The sequence below is a fragment of the Aythya marila genome, assembly GCF_965140915.1.
Source record: "Aythya marila genome assembly, chromosome: 28".
Lineage (NCBI taxonomy): Eukaryota > Metazoa > Chordata > Aves > Anseriformes > Anatidae > Aythya > Aythya marila.
Window position 1 is genome coordinate 1,422,244 of NC_139069.1, and position 18,672 is coordinate 1,440,915.

Below are 18,672 nucleotides of genomic sequence, written 5' to 3' on the forward strand. Positions count from 1 at the left end.
CAGGGCACCTCTGCTACCGGCATCGGTCTTTATCCCTGCAACTACAGTCCAGCCCAGCACAAGAAACCTCTTCAAAGACAACACCCCTTCTTCAGTGCATTCCTGAGATTGACCTAAAATTGAAATGGCCATTGGGAACCCAGGATACTCTCCTTTGTTCCTAGTAGACAGCTGAGCATCCGTTTACCGTCCTGGAACGTCTGCAGCAAATTCATGTTGCAAGAGTCAAGAACATGAAATGTCAAATAGCTAGGATACAACCCATCAGCTTGCCGCACTTTGGGAATCCATCCCCTTCCAACTATGGGAATGAAAGAGTAAAATATGAGATGCCCCATCAGGTCAATGCACAGAGTAAGGGAAAGTCATCGGTATTGTGCTGGAGTAGCAGAAGTCAAAAGGCATTGTATTGGGCCTCAGACTAATCAAGGAGACCTAATGCAGTTCATCCATGGGGAAAAGCAGAGAGAGAAGGACGTTGATTTTGGCCTAACATGAAGAAGGATGTGCATCACTGGTGAAGGAACCGTCATTTGTGCCATCACCAATGTGAATTACACAAGCACCACCACATCTAATGGTAACCTGTCCACCCTGGCTTGGCATTCCCACAGGGCAGGGGAAAGGAAGCCAACAGCCAAGGGACATATTTGGGTGTGGAAGGTGGGGCCCAGCAGAGACAAGGAGTCAAGGCAGTGGGCTGGGGGAGGCCAGCAGAAGCAGCCCAAGGGGTGGTGCTGCTTGTGAGGACACGTTTGTGGCAGCAGCCTGAGTGGGCAGCAGCTGTGCGCAGGTGAGGGGAGGCCAGGAAGCGCATGCCAAGAGCGCTCCTGCCAGCAGAGCCAAGGCCGGGGCCGAGGCCAAGGGCAGAGGCAGGCCCAGGGCAGGGGGCTGCAAGGGCCATGCTGAGCTCCCTGCCCCTGCAGCAGCCGCCCTGGCCCTCAGCCTCCTCTCCCCTTCCCCTGCAGCTCTGGGCTCCCTTGGTGCAGCCCTGGCTCTGCAGCACCAAGTCCTGCTGGGAGCCCTTCCCTGCATGCTGCCACTGCTCCCTGACTCTGCTGTTGCCCTCTGCTGGGCACTGCCCAGTCCAGCCCAGCCCCTGCCCACCTCTCCCCACCTCCCTGCCCTCTCCCCAGCCCAGCCCAGCAGCCCAGACTGTGCTGGCCCCAGGGCAGTGCCCACCACAGGCTGCTGCAGGGCTCTGGGCACGGCCACCACAACCCCCGCACTGGGACCAGCTTAGGAATTGGAGGTCCGTGAAGCTGCAGGAGCCCTGCTCTCTTGCCTGGGAGATCTCCAGCACACAGTGCCTGTGCCCCGCAGGGGCAGCCCCGCTCCCCAGGCCAGCACAAGAGGCCTGGCCCAGCCACAGAGCAGCTCCACATTCCTCTCCAGGATTCCATTTGCCATCAGACTAAGCACCACCAGGACAGTCCCAGGCCAGTCAAGACCAGTTATTGTTTGCTGAGCCATGGCCAGCCAAGAAGGGAGCTCCCAGTCCAGCACTACATTGAGCACTCTGAAATTCTGATCCACAGTGAAGCCCCGAAAAGCAAGAGACCCATTCATGCAGCAGTTCCTTGGGTATATTCCTTCCACCAGCTTTGGAAGAGCTGTGCAATGAAAGAGATGCCACTGAACAGACAACAAGACTGTCACCAAGGTACATGCGATCTCAAGGCTTAATTGAATGCGAGAGCACAAGAGAACAATGTGGAAACCAAAAGAGAGCAGCAATGACAAGGCCACGTCCTGCTGCTGGCCATGGCCATGGCTCCAGGGAAGCAGCAGCTCTGACCTGAAGGCAGCAGAGAGGCAGAGCCCAGTGGGTGGTGAGCCTCTTGGCCCTGAGCCTCTCCTGTGTGCTGGGACTGCTCCCCCCAGAATCAGAGGAGATGGGAAGAGAGGGATACTGAGTCCAATGAATTTATGCTGTCTTCTTTATTGTCTATACTTACAGAGGAAATCTAGTTCAATAGGTTGATTAGAAGACGTAGTTAAAGTAAATAAATTACTTAAAAAATTAAGCCAATATCAAAAGTTATGAAAATAATCAAAATGAAAAATGAAATGAAAATCTCTCATGTCAGCTTCTCAAATAGAATGGTAGCATTTAGAGGATTATTATTAGTAGTACAATATGATAATAATACTAAGTACAAAAAATGATATGATACAAATCACAATAATGTTAACAGCACTGATGCTTAAGAAGCACGTATAGAAACAGTTTCCTCACTGGAACCTTGAGCTCCTGGTTCCTCATGCTGTAGATGAGGGGGTTCACTGCTGGAGGTACTACTGAGTACAAAAGTGACACCACCAAGTCCAGAGATGGGGAAGAGATGGAAGCGGGCTTCAGGTAGGCAAATGTGGAAGTGCTGAGAAAGAGGAAGGCCATGGCCAGGTGAGGGAGGCACGTGGAAAAGGCTTTGTGCCGGACTTGTTCAGAGGGTATCCTCAGCATTGCCCTGAAGATTTGCACATAGGCTATAGGACAGCACAATGAAAACAAAAGAACCAAAGGCTAAAGAAATACTAAAACACAAGTGCCCCAACAAGTGCTCCCCCAGCTCCTGAGGGGATCGGAAGAGATGGCAGCTCAGACCAATGAATTTCTTCTGGATTCTTTATTGTTTATCTACACAGGAAGCCTGGTTCTGTAGGTAAATCTTTAAGAAGTAGGAGGCTAAGATTAATATTATTTATATCTTAAACAATAGCTAGTGAAAATAACAACACAGACAAATAAAAAGAAAAAAAAAGTATCTTAAAGATTTCTGAAAAAATAGGTGTTTCTGATTATAAGCTTATTGTTATAGTCAAAGAACCAGAAGCATATGTATTCAAGCAGTGTCCTCACTGCATCCCTTAGTTCCAAGTTCCTCATGTGTGTTCACTGCTGGAGGCACTGGTGATGGGAAGAGATTGCAGTAGAGACTAATGAAATTGTCCCAGTTTCTTTATTTAAACAAGAATATTGATTGTAAAGGTATTTGAAATTATCAACGTCATAATAATAATAATAAAATAATAATTAGGAGGCTTAGAATAACATTAAATCAATGCCACAAGTTAAAGGAAATAATAATAAAGAAAATTATTTTCAAGAATTTGCACTAAGAGTGTTTGTTTGCAGAAATTCTATTAGTATTTTATGCACATTATTAATGCTGAAGAAAGAGGTATAAAATAGTTTCCTCACTGCATGTTTGAGCTGCTGGTTCCTCATGCTGTAAATGAGGGGATTAACTGCTGGAGGCAACACTGAGTAAAGAACAGCCACCACCAGGTCCAGGGATGGGGAAGAGATGGAGGGGGGCCTCAGGTAGGCAAACATGGCAGTGCTAAGAAACAGGGAGACCACGGCCAGGTGAGGGAGGCACGTGGAAAAGGCTTTGTGCCGGGCCTGCTCAGAGGGCATCCTCAGCACTGCCCTGAAGATCTGCATGTAGGAGAAAACAATGAAAACAAAACAACCAAATGCTAAAGAAAAACTAAACACAAGTGCCCCAACTTCCCTGAAGTAGGCATCTGAGCAGGAGAGCTTGAGGATGTGGGGGATTTCACAGAAGAACTGGTCCACAACAATGCCTTGGCAGAAGGGCAGGGAAAATGTGTTGGCCGTGTGCAGGACAGCAATAAGAAAGCCACTGCCCCAGGCAGCTGCTGCCATCTGGGCACAAGCTCTGCTGTCCAGGAGGCTCCCGTAGTGCAGGGGCTTGCAGATGGCAACGTAGCGATCATAGGCCATGACAGTGAGGAGATAGTACTCTGAACCAAACAAGAAGAATAAAAATAAGACCTGAGCAGCACATCCTTGATAGGAGATGGTCCTGGTGTCCCAGAGGGCATTGGCCATGGCTTTGGGCAGAGTGGTGGAGATGCAGCCCAGGTCCAGGAGGGCAAGGTTGAGGAGGAAGAAGTACATGGGGGTGTGGAGGCGGTGGTGGCAGGCTACGGCAGTGAGGATGAGGCCGTTGCCCAGGAGGGCAGCCAGGTAGATGCCCAGGAAGAGCGCGAAGTGCAGGAGCTGCAGCTCGCGTGTGTCTGCGAATGCCAGCAGGAGGAACTCGCTCACAGAGCTGATATTGGGCATTTGCTGACATTGAACACAGTTGTCTGTTGAAGAGAAGACAGAACAATGTTAGTTCACATGTCTTTGAGGGAGACTTATTACAAGTCTTAGAGCGCCCTCCGGCCTGAGCATCTCTCTTTGCAGGAGAACATTTCTGCAGCTCTCTTACTTGAGGTAAATCTGGTGCGGGCTGAGAGTGGCACTGGGAGCAGGGGCTGCTGTGGGTGGCAGAGGAGTCCTTCTTGCTGTACATCAGGAAGGAATCAGGAACATGGGGGAAGCTCAAGTTCAGTTCTCTGGTCAGATTAATGATCTTTTCAGTGTTATTTCAAACAACTCATCTGAATGCAGTTACACAGGCCACTGCCCACAAGTCGTGTTCTAATCTACCCTGTATTTCCTGTCTTTGAGCCACAGGACCATCCAACTCAGGTGTTTCCCTGAGAAGAAACTGTAGAGAACTGAGAGCAGAGAAGCCCCAGTCCAAGTGCAGCTGGACAGAAGCCTCACCTGAGGTGAAGTTCTCACACAGACAGAGCTTGGGAGCATCTCTTTGAGCTCTACCTTCTCTTCTACCCCTGCCTGCCCCACAGCCCATGGGCTGCAGGGGGAGAGGAGGCCAGGGAGGGGCTGCTCCAGGGGAAGGCATCTGCACTGCAGGGCATGGCCGCAAGGTGCCCGAATCCCCCCTGCCATGGCGTTTCTGCCAACAGCTCCTTCTGGCCGCCTGCCCCTCTGTGCTGCCTGCAGCTGTCCCTGTCGGGAGCTGCTGCTCTGTGCCCACCTCTTCTTTCCCCCTACCTGTGCTCACAGACCCCATCCCACACGGCTGTGCTCAGCGCTGCCCTGCAGTACCCTGCCACCAACAGGGCCCTGCCAAGGGGCACCTCCATGGCTGCAGGAGCTACGGGGCAGCTGACAGAGAGCCCGGCATGGCCAGCCACGGCAGGGTGTTCTGGGCTGACCAGGGGCACCTGTCTTAGGGCACTCCAAGGGGCTTCTGCCAGACTTTCTCACCTCACACTGCAACCCAGCAGGACTCTCAAAGCCTACTGCATTGCCCACTGCCCTCCCAGAAACAAGACCCAGCAAGAGGAGACCCTTCCAGGACCTGCAGCTGCATGGCCCTGCAGCCAGGCACTTACCTTGTCAAGGGCTGTGCATGTTTCTCCTTCAGGCAGCTCTCAGCATCCTCCCACTGCCAAGTGCCTCCAAGCCCTCTCTCCTTCTCTCCTCTCTGTGTGCCAGTTGCGGTCAGAGCCCCCCAGTCCTGCTGCGCTGTGCAGAGGAGTTGCTCCTGGGCACAGCTGTCTCTCTGCACCAGGATCCCTTTTCAAATGAGTTTAATCTGTTGCAGGAGCCCAGCCCAGCTCAGCACCAGAGGCCTAGATCAAGGCACTGCAATCACCCCTCTGGGGGCTTTGCTGATGAGCCCACGAACCTCAGGCACTCAGACACAATTGAAGACATCTCTCCAGAAGTCCAAGTCAGAGGCAAGTTTCCTGCAGTGTCCCCCTGAGGGCCAGCACTGACACAGCCTCCCTTGGAGCTCGTTAGAGCAGAACCCTGGAGGCAGTGAGGACAAGGAGACAAAGGCAATGTGAAGGTGACACTGAGGTGTAGGAAAACTGGATGTGTGTCACCAAGCTCAAGGGCCAGGACTTGACATCCATCCCATTTTAAGGGGGATCCTTTCCCTTGACAGGTTGCTCAGGGCTCTTTGTGGGGCAGTAGGAGATGGGGATGTGCATGGCCAAGTGCAGGAGAATGGTACAACCCCTGCCTGGTTCATGGGTGGGGGCGAGAAGGCAATGAGGCCCTGGTGCTTTACCAATCAGCTGTCTCCTCTAAGGGCTCAGTGGCAGAGACAACAGCCATAGCCATGAACACAAAGACCTGGGTCCTGCTGGGACTTTGAGCCTTGCCATAGCCCTTGCTCCTCTCCAAACCAGGATGGCCTAGAGAATCCCAGACCTGTACCTCTTCACTGGTTAGTTGAAGACACTTGTCCTTGTGGTGTCATACCGGATCTGATATGAGCATGATAACTCAGATCTTTTTGGTGGCCGTGCTCCTCATGAGGCAGCTCTGTAGGAAGCTGGTCTGGTTCCTCGTGAGGAGGCACCTCTGCTCATATGGCATCCCTTGTGGTGCCCAGGCCCTCCTCGTCCTGTGTACTCTGCAGTGTCCCAGTCTGCTCTGATATGTGGCGTTACTCTCCCTCTCGTTCAGGACTGGGCTCTTCTCCTTGTAAATGTCTAGAGGTTTCTTTAGACAAAATCCTGTAGTTTCTCAAGCTCCCACCACACTGATGCTCTGTTCTGTCAGATGTTCCTGTCCGCAGGCAGACAGTTCAGCCTTCATGTGATTGTGCTGTCTCTGACAAGACAGCAGCATTGGGAGGTACAGGGGACACTGAAGCACACAGAATTGTCTGGGTTGGAGGAGACCTCAAGATAATCGAGTCCAACCTCTGACCTAACACTAACAAGTCCTCCACTAAACCAATGTTTGGATAATACAGGAGTAACTGGCTAAATGGAATTGCAGCACAGTCACAGAAAGGTAGTGGGTGGAAGTCTTCCAGATTCTACTTTTTCTGTTCTTCATTCTCATGCATGCTGTCAGTTTCTCGGGAGTTGTGTCCTAAATGTTATGGGGTTGTGCAGAACAACGTTAGAAAGGCCAAAGCCCAGCTGGAGCTTAATCAATCCATTCCTGTCAAAGACAATAAACACTGCTTATATAAATACTTTAAATAAAAGAGGATTAAGATTCATCATAAATTATTGAATGTGGGGGGAAACCTGGTGCCAAGAGATGAGGTAAAGGCTGAGGTACTTAATGCCTTCTTTGCCTCAGTCTGTAGCAGCAAGACCAGATGTTTCCCTGGTCATTTCTTCCTCCTCATGGCCAGAGCCCACCTTTTAGGGTGGTTTGTGTCTTTTTTTTTTTTTTTTTTTTTCCTCCTGCTCTTTCCTACTACCAAAGCAGGCTCCATCAGGGTGGAAACCACTCCTCAAGTAGGCATCCCAACCCAGCAGGCTCCTTGCGGCCTCTCAGCCAACCACACACAAGTCACCTCAGCAGCAGCTTCCAAGCCAGGGGCCTGCTGCTGGCCTTGCAGCTTCTTGGCTACACACAGCCAAGCCTTGTGCCTGCTGCTGCCCACTCATGGACTCAAGCAGAAGGGACAGGACAACCCATATGGGGGCTTTCTTTCTGCCTGGGTCCTCCTGGGTCTGGAGGCAGAGGGGATCCCACAGTCAGCATGACAAGCAGGTGCCTTGACTTCTCAAAAGTAAAGGGTGACCTGACACCTCCAGACACAAGTGACCTCACAGTCCCTTTCTGTGACACATTCCTGCTGCTGCCCTATCAAGTGCAGAGACAGAAGTGACCTCACAGTCCCTGCCACAGTCACATTCCTTCTGCTGGGCCATGAGATCCTCAGGCATAGCTGACTGCTTTCTATTTCCCAAGGGACTAAGGCTCAACTTTCTGGGTTAGAGAGTAAACAAATGTTTACTGGGAATATTTGGTGTTCTTCTCTGTTTAGGGTATGGTCAGGCTCTGTAGTTTAGGTCATTTTTAGGTCTGCCTAGAAGCCGAGGTTTAAATAGAGTATTTTAATACTAATATTAAGGAAAGGGATTAGGGTGAGTAAAAGAGTAAAAGTAATGGAAAGGAGCTATGGGATGAGTTTTGCTTCAAGGGATACCTTGTGTTCAAGCTTTAGAGAAATGGATTCCTGTCAGAGTGTTGGAACAGCATTTAGATTTCGGGATTAAAACTACTGGTTAAAATAGTGTAAGGGCCATACATGACTGTACAAGTCAGTGTTGCTTCATAATCTACATTACATGATTCCTCTTACCTCTACAAAATCATTAATTGGCCATGCTCCTCTTGCCACCTGAAAATGTCACATCTCTCGTGTCCAGGTTGCTCCTGACCTCCCCATATCTTACTGGGATCAGCTTTCTGATGACATCCATGACATAGGCAGTATATGTCTCACGTCTGTGGGCTATTCTGTTCTTCAGAGAGAAGTGGCATTGTAGTCAGGAGGGAAAAGGGCCTAAAGGAGCATCCTGCCCCATATGCCCATCAGCTCTGCCTCTCTACAAAACTGCGCATCCTACCTACTAGTTTTGTTTCCAGAATAGCTTCCATGGATCTCGAGTTCTTTTTCCAGGCCCTCACAAATACTTCATTTTTGGATGTGTAGAGATGGAATAAGGAAAGCAATGCGCGGATAGAACTGAGCTTAGCAAGGGATGCAAAGAATAACAGGAAGAGATTCTAGAGATACATAGCTCAGAAAAGAAAGGCCAAGGAGAGTGTACCCGCTCTGATGGATGAGAAGGGTAAACTGGTAATGACAGGCATGGAGAAGCCTGAGGGCCTCAACAACATCTTTGCCTCAGTCTTCCCTGCCAATCAGGCTTCCCAAGTCTTTACTTTTCCTGAAGCCATGGGTGGAGGCTGGGAGGCAAAGTCCCACCTGCTCTTAGTGAAAAGCAGGTTTGAGACCACCTGAAGAAACTAAACAAGTACAAGTCTATGGGGCTTGATGACTTGCATCCCAGGGTCCTGAGGGAACTGGCTGATGTAGTTGCCAAGCCTCTCTCCATCATATCTGAAAAGTCCTGGCAGTTGGGTGAAGTCCCTGGTGACCTGAAAAAGGAAAACATCACTCCCATTTTTAAAAAAGGATAGAAAGGAGGACCCAGGGAACTACCGAATCGTGAGCCACACCCCTGTGCCTGAAAAGATCATGGAAAAGATCCTCCTGGAATCAGTTTCAAGGCACATGCAAGACAAAGAGGTGATCTCAGACAGCCAGCATGGCTTCTCCAGGGGGTAAATCTGGTAGCTTTCTACAATGGAGTGACTACATCAGACAACAATGGAAGACAGACCACCTAATTGGATTTCTGTAAGACATTTGACACTATCCCACATGACATCCTGATCTCCAAATTGGAGAGATACGCATTTGATGGGTGCACCATTCAGTGGATAAGGAGTTGGCCTGAAGGTCACACCGAGAGAGAAGTGGTCAATGGATCTATGTCCAAGTGGAGGCTGGTGATGAGTGGTGTACCTCAGGGGTCTGTCCTGGGACAGGTATTGTTTAATATCTTTATCAATGAAATAGACAGTGGGGTCAAGTGCACCCTCAGCAAGTGTGCAGATGACACCAAGCTGAGTGGTGTAGTTGATGCAACAGAGGAAGGGATGCCACCCAAGTGGTTCTGGGAAAGCTTGAAATTTGGCCCCATGTGAACCTAAGCAGGTTCTATAAGTCCAAGTGCTAAGTGCTGCACCTGGGCCGGGGAAATCCCATACAGGAGGATAGACTGGGATAAGAACTGATTGACAGTAGCCCTGCAGAGAAGGACTTGGGGATTCTGCTGAACAAAAAGCTCAACCTGAGCCAGCAGTGTGCCCTTGTAGCCCAGAAGGCCAACTGTATCCTGGGCTGCATCAGCAGAGGAGTGGCCAGCAGGTGGAGGCAGGTGATTCACCCCTTCTACTCTGTCCTTGTGAGGCTCCACTTGGAGTCCTGCATCCAGGACTGGGGCCGCCAGCACATGAAGGGTGTGGGTCTATTAGAATGGGTCTAGAGGAGGGCCACGAAGATGATCAAGGGTCTGGAAAACCTCTCCTATGAAGAAAGGCTGAGAGAGCTGGGGCTCTTCAGCCTGGAGAAGAAAAGGTTCCCGGGTGACCTCATCACAGCCTTTCAGTACTTAAAGGGGGCTTATAAAAAAAATGGAGAGTGACTCTTGAAGTGGAGAGTGACTCTGAAGTTGCGAAATCTTCAGCACTTGTTCTCGTGGGGGACTTCAACTTCCCTGACATATCCTGGAAGCACAACACAGCCCTGAGAAAGCAGTCTAGGAGGTTTCTGGAGAGAGTGGAAGATAGCTTCCTGACGCAGCTAGTTAGTGAGCCTACCAGGGGTGGTGCCCCGCTAGACCTTTTCTTCACAAACAGAGAAGGACTGGTGGAGGATGTGATTGTCGGGAGCTGTCTTGGGCAGAGTGACCACGAAATGGTGGAGTTCACTATTCTTGGCGAGGCCAGGAAGGCGACCAGTAAAACCGCTGTATTGGACTTCCGGAGGGCTGACTTTGAGCTGCTCAGGACACTGGTTGGTGGAGTCCCTTGGGAGGCGGTTCTGAAGGGCAGAGGGGTCCAGGAAGGCTGGGCGCTCTTCAAGAGGGAAATCTTAATGGCGCAGGAACGGTCTGTCCCCACGTGCCCAAAGATGAGCTGGCGGGGAAGAAGACCAGGCTGGCTCAACAGAGAATTGTGGCTTGATCTTAGGAGAAAAAAGAGGGTTTATAATCTTTGGAAAAGTGGGCAGGCCACTAGGGAGGACTATAAGGATGTTGCGAGGCTGTGCAGGGACAAAATTAGGAAGGCCAAAGCTCATCTGGAGCTCAATCTGGCTACTGCTGTTAAAGATAACAAAAAACGTTTCTATAAATACATCAACACAAAAAGGAGGACTAAGGAGAATCTCCATCCTTTACTGGATGCGGGGGGAAACTTAGTTACAAGAGATGAGGAAAAGGCGGAGGTGCTCAATGCCTTCTTTGCCTCAGTCTTTAGCGGCAATACCGGTTGTTCTCTGGATACCCAGTACCCTGAGCTGGTGGAAGGGGATGGGGAGCAGGATGTGGCCCTCATTATCCATGAAGAACTGGTTGGTGACCTGCTACGGCACTTGGATGTGCACAAGTCGATGGGGCCGGATGGGATCCACGCAAGGGTACTGAGAGAACTGGCAGAGGAGCTGGCCAAGCCACTGTCCATCATTTATCAGCAGTCCTGGCTATCGGGGGAGGTCCCAGTTGACTGGCGGCTAGCAAATGTGACGCCCATCTACAAGAAGGGCCGGAGGGCAGACCCGGGAAACTACAGGCCTGTCAGTTTGACCTCAGTACCAGGGAAGCTCATGGAGCAGATCCTCCTGAGAGTCATCATGCGGCACTTGCAGGGCAAGCAGGCGATCAGGCCCAGTCAGCATGGGTTTATGAAAGGCAGATCTTGCTTGACGAACCTGATCTCCTTCTATGACAAAGTGACGTGCTGGGTGGACGAGGGAAAGGCTGTGGATGTGGTCTACCTTGACTTCAGCAAGGCTTTTGACACCGTCTCCCACAGCATTCTCCTCAAGAAACTGGCTGCTCTTGGCTTGGACTGGCACACGCTTCGTTGGGTTAGAAACTGGCTGGATAGCTAAGCCCAAAGAGTCGTGGTGAATGGAGTCAAGTCCAGTTGGAGGCCAGTCACTAGTGGCGTCCCCCAGGGCTCGGTGCTGGGGCCAGTCCTCTTTAATATCTTCATTGATGATCTGGACGAGGGCATTGAGTGCACCCTCAGTAAGTTTGCAGATGACACCAAGCTAGGTGCGTGTGTCGATCTGCTCGAGGGTAGGAAGGCTGTGCAGGAGGATCTGGATAGGCTGCACCAATGGGCTGAGGTCAACTGCATGAACTTCAACAAGGCCAAGTGCCGGGTCCTCCACCTGGGGTTCAATAACCCCAAGCAGAGCTCCAGGCTGGGAGATGAGTGGTTGGAGAGCTTCCACGCGGAGAGGGACCTGGGAGTGATGGTTGATAGTCGGCTGAATATGAGCCAGCAGTGTGCTCAGGTGGCCAAGAAGGCCAACGGCATCCTGGCTTGCATAAGAAACAGTGTGGCTAGCAGGGCTAGGGAGGTGATCGTCCCCCTGTACTCGGCTCTGGTGAGGCCGCACCTCGAGTACTGTGTTCAGTTTTTGGCTCCTCGCTACAAGAAGGACATCGAGGTGCTTGAGCGGGTGCAGAGAAGGGCGACGAAGCTGGTGAGGGGCCTGGAGAACAAGTCCTACGAGGAGCGGCTGAGGGAGCTGGGCTTGTTCAGCCTGCAGAAAAGGAGGCTCAGGGGTGACCTTATTGCTCTTTACAGATACCTTAAAGGAGGCTGTAGAGAGGTGGGGGTTGGTCTATTCTCCCACATGCCTGGTGACAGGACAAGGGGGAATGGGCTAAAGTTGGGCCAGGGGAGTTTTAGGTTAGATGTTAGGAAGAACGTCTTTACCGAAAGTGTTGTTGGACACTGGAACAGGCTGCCCAGGGAAGTGGTGGAGTCACGATCCCTGGAAGTCTTTAAAAGATGTTTAGATGTAGAGCTTAGGGATATGGTTTAGTGGGGATTGTTAGCGATAGGTAGAGTTTGGACTCGATGATCTTGAGGTCTCTTCCAACCTAGAAATTCTGTGATTCTGTGATTCTGTGCTCACTCAGCAGGGTCCCAGTCTGCCCTAATGCATGGGGTTACTCTTCCTCTGGTGCAGGACTGGGTCCTTCTCCTTGTAAACATCAAGAAGATACTTTAGGCAAAATCCTGCAGTTTCTCAACATTCCCCCACACTCATGCTCCTTTCTGTCAGCCGTTCATGTCTGCAGGCAGATGCTTCAACCTTTGTGTGACTGTGCTATCTCTGACAAGACAGGAGCATTACGAGCTGCAGGAAAGTTTGGATAATACAGGACTAGTCACTTGAATGGAACTGCAACACAGAGTCACAGAAAAACAGTGGGTGAAAGGCTGCCAGATTCTACTTTTTCTGTTCTTCCTTCTCATGCATGCTGTCAATTTCTCGGGAGCTGTGTCCTAAATGTTATGGGGCTGTGCAGGTCAAAGTTAGAAGGGCCAAAGCCCAGCTGGAGCTCAATCTGGCTATGACTGTCAAAGACAATAAACACTGCTTATAGAAATACTTTAAATAAAGGAGGATTAAGGAGAATCATCATCCTTTATAAGATGTGGTGGAAATCTCGTGATGATCTAGAGACTAGGTAAAGGCTGAGGTACTTAATGCCTTCTTTGCCCCACTGTGTAGCAGGAAGACCAGTTGTTCCCCTGGACATTTCTTCCATGACATGGCCACAGCAATACTTCTAAGGTGCACTTTGTAGCAGTCTTTTCTCTCCTGCTCTTTCCTACTACCAAAGAAAGCTCCACCAGTGTGGAAACCACTCCTGAAGTAGGCATCCCAACCCAGCAGGCTCCTTGCGGCCTCTCAGCCAACCAGACACAAGTCACCTCAGCAGCACCTTCCAAGCCAGGGGCCTGCTGCTGTGCAGTCATGGACTCAAGCAGAAGGGACAGGACAACCCATGTTGGGGCCTTCTTTCTGTCTGGGTCCTCCTGGCTCTGGAGGCAGAGGGGATCCCCCAGTCAGCATGCCAAGCAGGTGCCTTCTACTGGCCTAGCAGGGCCACTGCCAGATGTCAGCCCAAAAGTGCAGCTCCCAGGGAGAAGCCAAGGCTGACCTGTCACCTCCAGACACAAGTGACCTCACAGTCCCTTTCTGTGACACGTTCCTGCAGCTGCCCTATCAAGTGCAGAGACAAAAGTGACCTCACAGTCCCTGCCACCATCACATTCCTCCTGCTGAGCCATGAAATACTGAGGCAGAGATGACCTCTCTCTCACTATCTAGGTACCTGATTTTCTCTTTTTGGGTTAGAGACTAAGCAAAGTTTTAGTGGGAGTGTGTGTTGTTCTGCTTGTGGTGTCATGTCTGTGGTTAAGGTATGGATAAGCTCTACAGGTTAGGGTTTTTTTTTAGGTCTGCCAAGGAGTCTAGGGTTAAACAGAGAGTTTTCATGTTACTGTTAAGGGAAGGCATTAGGTTTAGCAAGAGAGAAAAAAAAAAAAAAAAAAAAAAAATAAGATTCCTTTCTGAGTACTGTAGTAGCATTTAGGTTTAGGCATTAAAATTACTGGCTCATGTAAGGTAAGGGCCGTTTGTGACTGTTTTAAATCAGTGTTACCACAGCATCCACATTACATAAACCCTCTTACCTCCATGAAATCATAAGTTTCTGCTGGCCATGCTCTTCTTCCCAGCCTGAAATATCTCATCTCTATTGTCCAGGCTGCTCATGACCTCCCCATATCTTGTTGGGATCAGCTTTCTGATGACATTCACAATTGCAGAGTATCTGTCTCACCTCTGTTGGTTCCTCTATTCTTGAGACAGTAGTGGCATGGTAGTTAGAAGAGAAAAGGACACAAAGATCCTTAGGAGCATCCTGCATAATGTGCCCATCAGTTCTGCACCTCCACAAAAATGCGCTTCCTACCTACAAGTTTTGTTTCCCAAATGGCATTTATGGAATCAGTTTTTTTTTTTTTTTTCTCATGCATGGTTCTGTTTTGGATATGCAGAGATGGAATAAGGAAAGTTAAGGCATGGATGGAACTGACCTTCTCAAGGGATGCAAGGAAAAATAGGAAGGTATTCTACAGATACACTGCTCAGAAAAGAATGGCCAAGGAGAGTGTACGCCCTCTGATGGATGAGAAGGGTGCACGGGTAATGACAGACATGGAGAAGGCTGAGGGACTCCACAACGTCTTTCCCTCAATCTTCCCTGCCAGTCAGGCTTCCCAAGTCTTTCATTTCCCTGAACCTGTAGATGGAGGCTGGGGGTGCACCTGGTGGGAGTGAAGAGCAGGTCCAAGACCACCTGATGACACTAAACAGGTACATGTCTATGGGGCCTGATGACTTGCATCCCAGGGTCCTGAGGGAGCTGGCTGATGTAGTTGCCAAGCCTCTCTCCGTCATACTTGGTGGCTGATCATTCTACAGAAGAGAAGGCTCCAGGGTGACCTCTTTGTGGCCTTTCAGTACTCAAAGGGGACTTCTAAAAAAGATGAAGAGTGACTGTTCACTTAATTGTATGACAGGACAAGGGGTAACAGTTTTAAAGTAAAAGTCTGGAGACTTAGACTAGAGGTTAGGAGAAAACTCTTCACTCAGAGGGAGGTGAGGCACTGGAACAGGTTGCTGAGAGACCTTAGGGATGCCCCATCCCTGGAGCTGATCAAGAGCAGGTTAGATGACGCCCTGGGCAACCTGATCTCATGGGGGGTATCACTGCTAATGGCATCGCTATCCATGGAACAGGTGGTTCAAACTAGATGACCTTTAAGGTCCCTCACAATAGGGGCCATTCTCTGATTCTATGGTCTCACGAGCCATACCTCAAGCATGACTCCCATCCCATCAGCCTTCCTGTGGTCTACCACCTGACCAGAACAGAAGGTGCCTCACCATCATCGTCAATGCCTTGAGCATGCTTCTGCCCTTTACAGTCCCTATCTGTGCCGTTTCCTGCTGCAGGTCCGTCAGATCCACGGACAGAAGTGACCTCCCAGCCTCCTTCACAGCCATGTGCCTCCTGCAGGCCCAGCACATCCTGAGGCACACCTGATCCCATCCCAGCATTCCCAGCCAGCTCCTGCTTGTGGTCTCTGATCTGATCACATACCTGTCACCTCACATGCCTCTTCCAATGCCATGGGACTGCTGCAGGACCTCACAGTCCCTGCCCTGCCCCAAGGGGACAAGCAGCTGAAGTTAGGGATAGCAGTGGGGTTGAGGATGAGACGTGCTGTGTGCATGGTGGAGGGCTTTGAGGGTTAGATGATCAGGTTAATGTTTAGGAAGTACAGGTCACCCTCCAGGGTTAAGGGAATGGCAAAGGCTTCAAGGGAGGGATTGGTGTTCTGCTCAAGGTGTCTGCTCAGGATCTGGGATAAGGACAAGTGTTGAGGTTTTTAATTTAGATTTGATCTGAGGTGTAGATTCAATAATAGCATTTTAATCCTTAGTTAGGCTTAATTGTCCTCCTGTTTACCCTTCTTGTAGAAGATGCCTTTCATGTCTGGCTTTTCAAAATCCCGAGTAACGTCTCTCCTTTATCTGGCCTTTCCAAGGTCTTTGAGAGAGGTCTTATGATGACATCTGCAGATCCACTAGAACCTGTCTCATCCTTCACACACCACCTCTAAGCAACCTGAGGGCTGACTGGGAGGATGATGATGGTTTGGGAAAGGGCTTGATTAAAATCTCCGAGGAGGAAGACCAAAAGTTCTTCTCTCTACTAGAGAAACATTTATTCATGCCAATGAGTATGTCCTGTTCCTGTGTGGAAAGATTAATGTTATGATTGCTTTAAACAAAATGCTGTACCAAATGTTTGAAGGGCATAAGATACTGATTTTTTTTTTTTCCTTGGCGATTGTATTAGTAGCTTATGTTATGCGCTGTTCCGCGCTTCACATGGAGAGAGATGATGGTGTTATAGAAAACCATGACACTTGTGAGGACAGAAAAGCAGGTGGATAAAGCTTTGAGTCTGCCAACACAGGACACACACACATGAAAACTGCATGATTAGGAACAGGAAGATTGGATACAAATACAGATTACAAAAGCAAAACCATGAGTATCACCATGGCACTGCAGGACAGCTCCAGCAATGGGGCAAAACCACGGAAGGTGTCCACGACACTGGGGCCACAGAACTAGAGCTGGGAGGAGGAGAAAGAATTCCTGTACATGAGAGAAATTGCCCTGGTTCAGGTACAGCTGCCTTCTGGAGTCAGACCTTCCACTTCTCGAGCCTTGCAGAGAACAGGGGTGGCATACAGCCCAGGGCTGACTGTAGGACATGGTCCCCAGCAGGAAGTACTGCGGTCATGCAGAAGGTGCAGCTGAGAGTGCTGCCACCTCTGTGAGCAAAGGGGGTGCTGTCCCCAGCCAGGAAGCTGGCCAGCATCTGGCGTAGGGTGCTGGAGCTGTACAAGGCCTGCAGGGAAGATGAAGAAGACCATGGGCATCTGCAGGTGTTTGGTGTCAGGCACCAGCATAGTGATGAGGGTGTTCCACATCACAGTCACCGTGCTGGTCAAGTAACAGGGGAAGAAGAGATTTGTGTATGGGTAGAGGATCTTCCATGTGGATTACTGGGAAAACTCAACAAATGCTGTCTTAGTGTCCAATTCCCTTCTTGGAAAACCTTTTAGAGCATTCAGTTCCCCCCTCTCTTGTTAGGACACATTTAGAGGGGTGACGAGATCCCTGCCTGTCATGGCTGAGGTGTCCTGCCATGCAGTGGGAACAGAATAGAGGTTAAGGGAGGGAAACATTTGTACTCATGTTTGACAATCAAACTTTAAGAGCATAAAATCAGTCTCTCCGAAATTCATCTAGGAGCAGACAGTGATGACTTCAGTCTGCTTTAACCACCACACCCCAGCAGAGACCCTGCTGCCTTGGGGAGCTGTCAGCCCTGAGGCCTTGGGGACACCTCGAGGGAGCCCAATGGCACAGAGCAAGCGATGCCATGGTCGGGTGCTGTGCTGCTGAGCTGGGCTGGGCTCGTGGGCCCAAGGGCAGCTCCTGGCAAGCGCTGCAGAGAGACAGCTGTGCCCAGGAGCAGCTCCTCTGCACAGCGCAGCAGGGCTGGGGGCTCTGACCGCAGCTGGCATGCAGAGAGGAGAGAAGGAGAGAGGGCTTGGAGGCACTGAGGAGCGCAACAACAGAGGGCAGCGTGTGGCAGGACACATCTGCAGGCTCTTGACACCGTGAGGCTCTGGCAGTAGGAACATGCAGGTGGGGTTGCCAGAGGGGTCTTCTACAGCTGGCACATCCGATGGCTGATAGCATCTATCAGGGTGGGTCTCTCTGTTTCTCCAGAAACGAGTAGAAAATGCTTTAGAGAATGGCATTTATGATTGGATTTTTGAAAAGGAAGACCAAGGCAAGGGCTACCTGAATGGCAAGACTTTGTCTGTAGCCTGTGCTTGCAGATACCTGTGGTAGAGCGGAGGCCGGTTTCATGGTAATAGGTGGTCAGGTTTGTACTGCAGACTGAGACTCCTAGAACATTGCAGTGAGAGATCAATATTTAATCAATGAACTTCATAAAGTCCCTTCCGACACTTCAGCCCAGAAACTACACCAACATCATCATTGTGGTCCTCTCAGGTTTTATCCTAGCTGATCTTTTGGAGCTGCAAATCCTCCAGTGACCAGTGCCCTGTCTTTTGGAGGTCTCTGCTGACTTGAGGTGAGCACAGATCACCTGCAATGAGCATGATCTGCCTCGTTTGCAGGCAGAGCTGCAGCACAGGAGGGTCTGCTGAGTGTCCGTCTGTCCCTCTCTGGCCTTGCCTCCCCTGGCAGCAGCACGCTGGCATTCCTCCTGGCTTCTCCAGCTGGCCGTGCTGCTGCTGGTCTTGTTCCCAGGCTGGCTGGGGATGGGGCTTTCACATGCCCATGGAGTGAGCACTCGGTGTGCTTGGAGGAAGGGGAGTACAGGGACTGGTTTAGGGGTCTGGAGATGTGCACTTTGAGCCTAGATTCTTCTGCTCTCAGCAGTGTCCAGGTTCTTCTCAGGTCAACCTCTGAGTAGAACTTTCCTGCAGCTCACACGAGGTGGCTGAGACCAGCACTGATGGACGGATTGTCTGTCCTCACTAAAGGACACACTACGCTATAGGGACAATCCTTTTTTCTCTTAGGATGCACAAAGTTTCCCATTAAGTGCAGGAGAAAAGCCCAGGAATTCTGTTTTAGAAAAGCTCAGCTGGTGTGGTAGGGTAGCAACAACAAAAATCTGACCCTATGAATTAAAAATTAAAAAAATCCATATATATATATCTGCTCTGAAGTTGGGTGACCTGGGAGCAACACTGGGGCAAGGTTCTTTGATACCAGCAGTGAAGTG

The 18,672-nt window shown here is 50.3% G+C and overlaps 1 protein-coding gene across 1 annotated transcript; it reads right to left on the reverse strand.

The window, feature by feature from the left end:
- Positions 1-241: 241 nt before the first annotated feature.
- Positions 242-4,099, reverse strand: LOC309888223 (olfactory receptor 14C36-like; the record flags this gene model as incomplete). The annotated part of the gene is made up of 3 exons (XM_082780461.1): positions 242-301; positions 2,240-2,467; positions 3,434-4,099. The coding sequence occupies 3 exons, from the start codon at positions 4,097-4,099 to the stop codon at positions 242-244; spliced, it is 954 nt and encodes a 317-aa protein (XP_082636587.1).
- Between the last annotated feature and the right edge of the window lie 14,573 nt (positions 4,100-18,672).